The sequence below is a fragment of the Wasmannia auropunctata genome, unplaced genomic scaffold (assembly GCF_000956235.1).
Source record: "Wasmannia auropunctata unplaced genomic scaffold, wasmannia.A_1.0 LD335903.1, whole genome shotgun sequence".
NCBI lineage: Eukaryota > Metazoa > Arthropoda > Insecta > Hymenoptera > Formicidae > Wasmannia > Wasmannia auropunctata.
The window spans coordinates 100233-111622 of NW_012026987.1; the positions used below are offsets into that span (position 1 = coordinate 100233).

The 11390-nt window shown below is 37.8% G+C and overlaps 2 protein-coding genes across 4 annotated transcripts in view; both read right to left on the reverse strand.

The window, feature by feature from the left end:
• Positions 1–2234: 2234 nt before the first annotated feature.
• Positions 2235–5525, reverse strand: LOC105455224 (nucleolysin TIAR). The gene is made up of 3 exons (XM_011698376.1): positions 4457–5525; positions 3747–4043; positions 2235–3520 (listed from the first exon to the last, which is right to left on the reverse strand). Exons 1-3 carry the CDS (start codon positions 5042–5044, stop codon positions 3224–3226), a joined length of 1182 nt encoding a protein of 393 aa, XP_011696678.1. The 5' UTR covers positions 5045–5525; the 3' UTR covers positions 2235–3223.
• A 1896-nt stretch (positions 5526–7421) lies between these two features.
• Positions 7422–11390, reverse strand: part of LOC105455226 (ARF GTPase-activating protein GIT1) — a 6877-nt gene continuing 2908 nt past the window's right edge. For all 3 annotated transcript variants that reach the window (XM_011698379.1, XM_011698378.1, XM_011698381.1), the window contains exons 7-13: positions 10933–11005; positions 10500–10694; positions 10233–10402; positions 9347–9517; positions 9044–9226; positions 8736–8966; positions 7422–8678 (exon numbers count right to left, since the gene is read on the reverse strand). In XM_011698379.1, the coding sequence (XP_011696681.1) occupies positions 8481–8678; positions 8736–8966; positions 9044–9226; positions 9347–9517; positions 10233–10402; positions 10500–10694; positions 10933–11005 (1221 nt within the window). In that variant the 3' untranslated portion in view covers positions 7422–8480. The remainder of the gene's footprint in view (positions 8679–8735; positions 8967–9043; positions 9227–9346; positions 9518–10232; positions 10403–10499; positions 10695–10932; positions 11006–11390) is intronic.

The window sequence follows — 11390 nt, forward strand, 5'->3', positions numbered from 1 at the left end:
CCCATCGGAAAAAAAAAAAAAAAAAATTCGTCGAGTCGCGCCTCGTCGGCGCGTTATCGCAAGAAGTTAAATTAGGTACGTGGTAATCGGGCGGCGATATCTGTTTGCTGAAGTGTTTATACGAGAGTCCCTCGCGTTTATTGATACTGTAAACGTCGATGTCACGCCGCGTCACGCGTGCACGGTTAATGAGAATACTGAGTCTTAAAATGCAAGCTATCATGACACTTTACATATATTTCGTATATGTATATATATATATAGATATATATATATATATATATATACACATGTCATAAATTATTGTTACTACCTTAATGCCTTATTCACTCTACTCCATAACTGCAAGAAAGGGTAAACTGATACACAAGTGGGAGAAGTTTTTGCAATTATTGAAGCGAACGGTTACGAAATAACGTACACGATATTATGTATTTTAAATATTTATTCCTTTTTTCAAAAGGACAATTTGTTTTTATTATAAGATAACATTATCCTAAGCATCTTCGAGGGTTCGACACCCTGCCGTACCTAAATTACTCATATATAACATTTTTTGTTTTCTCTCTTACGATTTTTCTACCGATTACATCGCAGGCAACTCCGTTTTTCCTCTTCCTCTAAATTGGCTTTCCGTCCGATATTATTTTATCGCAACCAATCGAATCGTTACCACGCCCGGCTTTATTTATTTCCCTCGTTTACCTCGCATCTCGTTTATATACTGACTTTATACAAATTGGTTTTGAAACTTTTTATGGCATTTTACCGTCGGTGGTGAACTGAGGTGATAAGACTGATAAGCATTCTCACATATCAAACATCATTGGAAATAATCCATTTCGGTTCTTTTTACGAACATCCGCAATACAAAATGAGAAATAGTGCTCCATCATTCTTCAAACGGGGATATTTATTACTCCGGAACGGTAGATGAACGGACTTGAACTCTATTCAGACGAATGCAATGGACGCGACGTAATCACGCATACAAATCTAGTAAAACAAAAGTTGTTTCACAGAAAACAACAATATAATAGGGCTCGTGTGTGATTGGGTACTAAGGCACTGAGATTATCATCTAATTTATTAAGTAATTTCAGATTAGAATTACCAGCAAAACAGCAAAACAGTCGGAAACCGATTTCCGGAAACATGACAATGATAACAATGTTTGACAAGTTGAAAAAGAGAGTTGATAAACGGCATTCATCTGGGAAATATATTTACTAACATTATGACAATTATTTTCGTATTGGGACGTCGCGTATCTGAATACACAAAGTTTCTCTTCTTCAGGTAGCCTGAGAGGCCAATCACCCGAGCCCTAAGCGATTAGCGAAAATACCGAAGAGAATAAAAGCAACTATATCGTTAATTGTGCTACGCGAACTTTCGTTACACGTTAACTTGGAAGACACGAAGGAATCGAATCGTGTCATGTACAGACTACGATAATAATAATTCGCAAACGTATGTATATTTTATCACGATTGATTGTCAATCAAATCGTTCCATGCTCTATGTGCTGCAAGAACAAGATATCAATTACCGACGTCCGCGTAACAAGTTAGTAATCAAATATGTATATAAATGTTTCCAATTTTCATACGGGTGTCTTAATCTCGAGACCAAGATATCAATGACTCGTCCCTTGAAGTTGAGAAATATCCCAATGGAAGTATGCGTGCGTTTATTGTTATTATCGTATTAGACTTAAATTACATTTATTTATTATTCTTCGGTTGGCTAGATCGCTTATACAAACGGCGAGGAATCATTAGCATTACAACGGAGTACGTTAATACTGATATCTTTTCAGACCACCAGCTATACTTGGCTGTACCTTTAGCAACGATCACAATCCCTATATATTCTTCCTTTATTTCAAAAACACAAGTATTCTCAGAAAAAAAGAGAAAAAAAAGAAAAAGAAAACAATAAGCGCATCGCGACCTTCATTCATTTACAGATGAAAAATGCAATATTCGAACAATATATCGAAAATATGATGGTCAAACGAGATGTGCGAAGAGAGTGCGAGCCAATATGCCATTTAACGTACAACGTCGTATGTAATTAATATATTTGAGCTGGCATTCGTGCAAGGGAATCTCGATTCACTGATGTCTTTTGCAAAAACTTACTCACTCACTCACTCACTCACTCACGCACGCACGCACATATATACATACATACATACGTACGTACATATTACACACACACGCAACACGCACGCACGCATTCTTTCTCTTTCTCCCTTCCATTTTTTTTCTCTGAAGAGAATCATAGCAAAATTTTATACATTAACCACCGACGATAAATATCACACAACGAGATAAAGTTGTAACTCGTTACTCAACTCTCGCAGAATTTGTTTGTTAGGGAGCCCCGCACGCCTTAGCATACACGCGTCCAAAAGTCTAGCTACATCACAGGCGCCGTGTCTAGCTAATCGCTCTTCTACCTTATTAACTATGTGTCCAATATTAGCAATACTCTCCATATTTATCTCAAATAAACATTTGTGTTGCGCGCGCGCGCGTTATTCATCGACAATTCGAGATTAAAGAGGGAGGAGTGAGAGTCGAGATGTCAGTGGCAAAAATATTAAAAAGGTATCAACAACGCAAAAAAATTGCCGCGTACATACATACGTCACTTGCGCAGCACAACGGGTGCGGGGCTCGGTTGAGTTTCGGGGTTGAGTCGCGAGGAAAAGTTTGGAAATATACCTGGTTCAACGTCGCATATATCCAAGTAGAAATCGTGAAATCTGATCAAATTCTAGCACTACGACGCGCAGCGGTACTATCTGACCAGGCGGTGCCATCGTACAAGCGTCATTGCAAGGCATCGAGATTATGTTTATACATATTTACCTCGATATAACATTACGCGCGTCTATGACGAACGTGGAAAAGAAAATAACGTCTTTTTCAGTTGTTGAAAACGAATCAATTGTGTACATCACAGAAAGGAGAGAAAGAAAAAAATTCAGCATACCGATTGCATGCATTTCCTTTTTTTTTTTTTTTCCCTACTTATATCCAATATATCTGCAGATTCTGCAAGTGAAATCGCATCCTAATTGTAGAATTACGTGTTACATAACCGAAAACTCGAATGTAAATGTTGAAATAGGTATATGTCGAAACGATTTTCGCGATAACCCCAGGACAACTATATCGTACGTAACAATTAGCCGGTGAATGATTCAGTTTCATTGCGTAGGGTACTGATGTGGCATGGTATATGTTACCATAGTGGGCTGCTGGCCCGGGGGCAAGGGCGCACTCGCTGTCGGGGGTGCCGCAGTTGCTTGCGTCGGTTGCCAGGCTCCCGCACCTGGAGCGGGCATCCTCATGCTGTTCATGTATTGAGCTTGTTGCCCATAATATTGACCGTAGTATTGAGCAGGTTGCAAGAATTGTCCCTGCATCTGCGGATAGCCCTGTGGATACCAATAACTCATCTGTTGACCATAACCATACGCGTATTGTCCCGCTCCTGCCGTCACCTGTTTGACAAACAAACAAACAAAAAAAAATATATATATATGTGTGTATGTACACATCACATGTATGACACACCATGTATAAATTATTAGCCAATATACACAAGATAAAGTAATTTGCATAAATTTGTGTATGAGAGAGAGAGAGAGAGAGAGAGAGAGAGAGAGAGAGAGAGAGAGAGACTGGGGGGAATGCTTTCGATATGCATCTCTTATAAAAGTAAATAACCTGTTGAGCTTGATGATTAGCATTAGGACCCACACTGTTTGGGTCGCCATTTTCTTTTCCCCAAAAACATTTAACGATGCTGCCGTTGATCTCTGTATTATGCGTCGATTCGATGGCATGCGTCGCAGCTTCCTTAGTTGTGAATTTGATAAAAGCGTATCCCTTGTCTTTAAATACTCTTACATCTTGAATGGTACCGAAAGGGGAAAACGTCTTCTTTATCAGTTCGTCCGTGATACCGTTCGTAAAACCTCCACAATATACGGTACAATTGGTCGGACTACTTTGGTTATATACCTGTTGAGAATGAAATTAACGTTTAGATTTTAATATGGAAAAATCAGTGTCGATCGAGAGATACAAGATGTACGACGGATGCTTTCTCTCGTCCCGAACAACATGCGGTGTCTATCAGTGGTGGCTTTGCCATTAATGCTACAAGTGGCTACAAGTGGTTGTTCTCTCCGAGTCCATAATCACGTTAGATCCAATCGTCTCAAGTAAAAGCGTTTGTCATCGATGAAAATCTAAGTGACTAGAGCTTGTTTCGCGAGCGGAGTTAATGCAAACACGAGTCACCAAGGTTGTCACGAAATCAAATTAAATGGTAAAAATGTTGGCTACATTCGCCCCGACGATGAATAGTAGCCAAAAGTTGTTGGTTGAGCCTAAGCTAAAGCTAAAGCTCTTTAGCCTCATAGCATACATACCTCCTCGTAGTTGGGTTTACTATTGTTGGAATGCCGGGGCCTCTCGGACCTCGGTGGCGGCGGTTTCCTAGTGGACCAGTTGGTCCTGATGCTGCGTGATCCCAGCCACTGGCCGTTCATCGCATTGATCGCCGCTTCGGCCTCGGACTTCTTAACGAACGACACGAACGCGTAGCCCTTACTCTTGAGCGTTTGCGGGTCGCGGACGATCCTGCAATTGCTGATCTCGCCAAAGGGCGCGAACGCCTCCTTGAGCGTTTGTGTCTCGATCTCTGGCGAGAGATCGCCTACGAATATATGATGGTGATTGCTGGTGTCGAGTTTCGGTTGATTGCCCGGACTGGTCGCCCAGTTAACCTTCATCTCCTTCTCGAGGAACGAGCGTTTGTTCATGGCGGCCAGTGCCGTGGCCGCGCACTGGTGGTTCGTAAACTCGACGAAGGCATACGGGTCGTTGCCGGGCTCCCGGATGATCTTGCATCCCTTCACGGCGCCGATTTGCGAAAAGAGCGCGCACAGAAGGTCCTCGGACACCGAGGTGTCCAGGTTGCCCACGTACAGCGTACGTGGATTACTTTCCTCGCTCATGTTCGCACGCGCTGCTACGGACGCAGCTACCGCCGCGGCGAACGGCACTTTCACTTTTCGCACGCTCACTAGCTGGACTTGGGAGCTAGCCGTCGTCGTCTCGTCTCGTCACTCGTTCGTTTCTTTCGTTTCGCCCGTACGTTTTCCCGCACACTCTTTCCCCTCTTTGATCTCGCTCTCGCTGAGGCTGTCCAGCGCCTCTTACCCTCCACACGGCCTCCACGCGTCACACGGCTGTCCGCGGTTACACGGCTATCCGCGGGAACACGATCGCTGCGGCGATTGGCAACTCACATCACTCGCGGTCGACCGTTCGCAACCGTCAAACATCCGGGCACTTACCAGACACCGATCCGTTAGTTTTTTCCTCTCGCACGACCGACAATAAGAACGCTAAGCTACACCCAGCCTCTACGTCATACTAACATAAAATGGCTGCCCCGCGCCGCGCCGCGCCGCTTCGCGGCCCGCTTTCTCCCTTTGACTCGCGCCGCGCCGCGCCGCGCCGCGCGTGCAATGGTACAAACTTCAAACGTGAGAGCGCGTACACGCGTCCCGCAAAACGTCCCGGACGCGCCCGCCCTTTGGCAGTTTGGCACCGACCAAACTCACCAAACTCGTCAGTCGTCACGTGTATGTGTGCGCGCGCGCGCACGCACGCCCCCGAGTTCTCGCGATCAATTTCAATAACAAAATTAAAATTATCAACGTTCCACATTCGCCCAAGAGATACGTGTTCTCTCTCTGATCATCCGTCGAGTTTTCCAACAGATAGCGCGAAAACTCAACGCGCAAACTATCGACCTTGCGAAACTTACTAGAGATGTTCTAGTCCCATTCTATTCTCCGCGACGGATGTCCGTCACACAACGGAAATTTCCTCACTGTGTGTGTGTGTGTAAGAGTAACGTTTTTTCAAGCCCTACACGCATGCATGCCATTCGTAGTACAGGCAGTGCACGCATAAAGCATAAACGGCGTAATCGCGTTAGGGAGGATTCACATTGGAGCGGAAAGACAGAAAACCAATCACAAGTTGCACTTGGCTACCAAGTGCTACACTTGCTAGCACTTGATTGCCAAGTGCAACTTTTCATTGCTTTCTCTCTTTCCGCATTCCGTTTTTTCGCGCCAATATAAATCCTCCTTCAAGGTGTGAATTCTCTCTTATGCTTTTCATATGCTCCCAACCTTTAAACGTGGGGCTTGCTGTAAAAAGGAAAAAAAAAGAGATAAAACATTATGATTATTATTGTCGTAATATTTATTTAGCAAAGAATCTTTGACATATATTTTATAATTATTTTCGATTAATTTCAAAATAGAATCAATATTATATTACAAATTAATTGAATGTTATACAATAATATTTATTACATTAATATTCAGCTGCAGCTAATTAAAAAATGTATTACACACGTACGCACGTACGCACGCACAAACCAGCTATATAATAAATATTTTATTATATAATTAATATGTAATATAAATATTGTTTTATGAAAACACGTTCCATTTACAGATATCGTATATTACAATTACAGTATTTTCATTTTATTACACATGTGTATATCAGTAATTAAAATGCGGATATATCATTGTAACAATTAAACATTGACTTACACTGCCGCTCATAAAAATTTGAATACTTGCATCAATTTTATCAAATGATTAAAACATTTAAAATTATAACGTTACAAAACAACAATTGCATACTACTCTTATATACATACTAATCTTATTCAGATACATATTGATATATTTGCAAAAGTTTTATAAATTATTTTAATCTTATGTGCCAAAATATACTGTTTTTTTCAGAATGGTAATAGTATAATTTGAAAATTTCAACAACAACTGTTAAAATAAATAATGAAACTTTTGCAAATGTATTAGAATAATTGTCTAAAGTATACAAGTAAACTAGTAAAATATAAAAGTATAAAGTGTCTAAAGTATATAAGAGAGTAATGTAAATGTAATTGTTGTTTGGTAATGTTACATATTTTTTTAAAACATGACCATTTGATAAAATTTATATAGGTGTCCGAACTTGTATGAGTATTGAGCAGCAGTGTACTTTGTCGCTTATAACTACATATTTTGTTGTAAACAAAATTGTTGTTAACAAGTTAAATAAAATTTGATTATTTTTGTATCTGCAATATTGCACAGATTGTTTTTAGCGATATAGCCAAGAAAAGCTAAAAAATCTCAAGATTTATAAAAATCAATTTAAAAAATTACATAGATTTAATGACATATTAAATAGAATATATACAATAAAATGATGTAAATAATAAATTTAGATTCAAATTTTTATGTCATTGTGCCATTTTCATTGTATAAATTAATAAACTAAGAAAGACAATGTTAAGAAAGTTCATTTAAAGTTCTTACATCGTTTAACTGACAGTATATTCAGTTATGATAAACACACTTCAGCTGTATTAGATATAAAAGTTCTTTTTATGTTCAATACACGTTATGTTAAAAAGATTTAATTTATATAATACATTCGTCAAATTCTTTAAATGATACAATAAGAGCTCGATAAGTCTTGGCAATAAACGTACGAAGTGATTTATACATGCGATGAAAGCATTCCTTGTTAACCTTTACATCCAGAAATTTGCCAGACTTTGAAATAATCGAGCTTTTACTGTAGTTTAGCAGTTTTTGTGACAAGGTAAAATTTGCTTGAGCAAAACTTATTAAACAAAATTTATAAACTTAAGCTGCATATATGTAAAATTCATTGGTTTGCTGCTATTCAGTCTTTGTCAGATATACATATATTAAATGATATTTAACACTACATGATTTATAAAGGTGTATCTTAAATATCCACTAATTATATGTATAGCGTTATTCTTTGTAAAAAAAACTAATCAAAACTAGTCAAAAAGTCCTAAATCAGTTTTTTTCTACAATATTACTCTGAAACGACCACTATTGCATAATTACTGCTCCATTGAGCATTGTAGAAAAAAATGATTCAGGACTTTCCGACTCAATTCTTTACAAGGAATAACTAATTATAATTAGTGGCCGCTATTTAAAATACTCTCTCTCTCTCTCTCTCTCTCTCTCTCTCTCTCTGTGTGTGTGTGTGTGTGCGTGCGTGTGTGCGCGTGCGTGTGTGTGTGTAAAACTTTTCAATGTCATGTCTTATCTATTTCGCATAGTTATTTGCATAATTTTTAAGTATATTTTTAGTAAAATTTACTTTAGTAATCAAATAATCCAATAAAAGTATTCTGCTCCAATATTTATTAAACTTAACAAAAGGACAATAAACGAATGAATTATTATTGCAAAGTAAATAAAAGATTGCAATAACTATGTAATTAAGACCCGAAAAGAAAAATATATCTAATAGACTCGATAAGAAAGATAAAGGCACTTCTTTTTCTAAAAGACATTGAGAGAGAATCTACGTTTGAAATTGCGTGACAAGTAACTTAGTTGCTTTGGCAATATCGTAAGCACATGAACGTACTTGTTGTAAACAACGATCCATATGCTCAGCATCACTGGTGCATCTTTGAAGACCAGAACACTCTGCTTGAAGTCTCCCGGTATTGCCGTTTAACTGGCGTAAAGCAGACCTGATATTCTCCTCAATTGGATTCTATAATAGAGATATATTATATCTCTGTCAGCCAAAGAATAAAATCAGTAATCTTACCTGAGGAAATATAGCAGTTAATTCGGCAACGGCAACGCGTATTCTCTCGGCGCAAGGGACAAACGCTTCTCGTTGGCTTGGATCTTGCATAGCCATCCACAGTTCTTGGATTCGTCTGGTAACTTGCTCCGTTCGTCGAGTTACCTCTTCACTGGGTGGCAGATTAGGCGCGCCACATTCCCACAAACTTTGCGTGTTACTTCGCGATAATGCCTCGGTGTCGCGTTTCGTCTAAACAAAATAATGCAAAAGATATGGTACGAATATATTATATATTGTCAATTTGTTTCGGAAAAAAAAATAATTACTTGACAAATGGTTGTTGACCATGACGCTGGTTTCCGTAGGCCTTCTCTAGTTTCATACATAGATGCTGGTCGTTGATTTCCACGTATAGAGGACGTTTTAATATCGTGTACTGGCTCTAATTCAGGTTCCTGTTCCCCATGCCCGACATGCCCGTTCATGTTGCCATCGCCAGGACCTTTGATCTAAATTGGTTAAATTTTTTCGCATTTCATCATGCGATTGAACACTGATAGGTATATATTACATTGCGTGTAACACAAATAACGTTGTTATTGTGTGTCTAATACAATTTTGTTAGTTACTTGTAGCATATGCTTCAGTTCGTTGTTCTCTTGAGTGAGCTGCTCGATGACAGTTTGCAGGCTGTGTACCTGTTCGCGGAGATCTCGTACGGTTGATTCAGATAGAGTCAATTGTTTTTTCAAAACTTCTACCATGGACGGAAGACCCTTAGCGATTGGTGTAAATGTTTCCTGAAACAATGTAATACAATAATAATCTTAGTTCTAAATTAACATACTTACACTATGCAACAAGTATCGAACATGTTATAATGATCACGAAAACAAACTGTTATAAACTAATGTGTATGTAGATATTATCATTGTATTGTTGTTATGTAAATATATAAAATCGTGGCGAGTAGTTTAGTAGATTGAATTCATTGTATGAATCAGTCTAGTAGCTAATTAAAATGTTTCACAATAGTCAAATTTACACTTTTGGCAATGATCGCACATGCACAAGCACTTTCAGCATCTGTGCACTTGCCTAGTAACACCGCCTACAGAAAAGCCATGTGCTCAGCCAATTCCTTATTCCTCTTTTTGTTATTAGTGCTGGTACCTTTAATATTTTATCACAAACAGATAAATACGACTAAGTAAGTTGTAAGTTGCAACCTAGTTTTGTAAATTTATATATTTTTCGCATTCTTTTTTTTCTCATTCTTGATGCGAGTTAAAGAAAACAATTTGCAAAACTATATACTACTATATACTTTCACATACGTTGTATCTTAGTTTACAGCAGTTAGAAAAAATAAAATATATATCCTCCTTTTATGCAAGAATGTCTGATGATATTCTATATTGTCATTCCAAGGATGGACAGTCACGTTTGTTAATGCATTTTTTTGTGTTTTAAAAACTCGAGTTTTTAATTACCTCATAAATAACCTTTACTTACTTCATTATTAATTTTAAGCTGATTCGAAACGTCAGATGAAGTATTATCTGTAGATGTTAGAGCAGCATAGTCGTCGTCAGATGCAACACTGTCGTACAAAGGTTCATCGTCAGACACTTGGGATCCATGCTTACCAAGTTGCTCTTTGCGAAGCATAGATATCGCGGGATCTAAAGAATAACAGACAGTGTATAATAAATATGATGTAAAATAACTCAAAAAATCACTCCGAGTGAAATAAATGCGCTATTAATTTGATAATATTACTTTGAAGTGCATTATTAGCAAGTGTATGTCTTCGATCCGCTTCGATCAGTAAATCTACGATAAGAGTGGTGAATTCCTTCGGCGTGAATCTCGCTAATTTTTGTCTTCCTTGGTTTCTAGTAGATGACAATTGTGGATTAACTGGCAGAAATGGAACAGTACATTTCTCCGGGAGGGATGCAGTTGAAAACCAAACTATGTAAAATTCAAATATGACAATTTACTTGTGTACTTATATCACATATTTAATTAATCATTTATATTCTTTGTACAATTATATTAGTAAGTTTACATTCTTTACTCACCCTTCCAAAGGAATAGCATAACAGAGAAATATATATACATATATATATATATATATAACACACATTATTAAAGCATATTCAATTACGGTTAATTTCTCTAGTAGATAAAAGAAAAGAATGATACTCACTTGCTTCTGTTTCTCGACGATCCACCTCATCATAAACATCCATAGCCAACTCCTCTAGCAAATGATTAGGTAACTAAACAAAAATAAATCTTAGAAATATGAAACAAAAAAATAAATCCTATCTTAAAATTTGCCGCGTTACCGGCGTTGAAGCCTCTTTCCCCAATGTTTAAAAATTCATATCTTCCAGAAAAATAAAGATATAGACTTCTTTCTGGGCTCATCCTAAAGATGAATTATGTGGCTATTTTTAAAAAAATAGTGATTTTATTTAAAAATGGCCGATTCAAAATGGCCGATTAAAACGTAATTTTTTTTTAAATTTATTTTTTTCAAAAATTGTTAAAATTTGTTCAATTAAAATGGGTGGTGATGGTGGGTGGTGGTGATGGGTGGTAATGAGTGGTGGTGGTAAGAAATGGTGGGCCAAAAATAAATTCTTATTTTAAAAATCACAT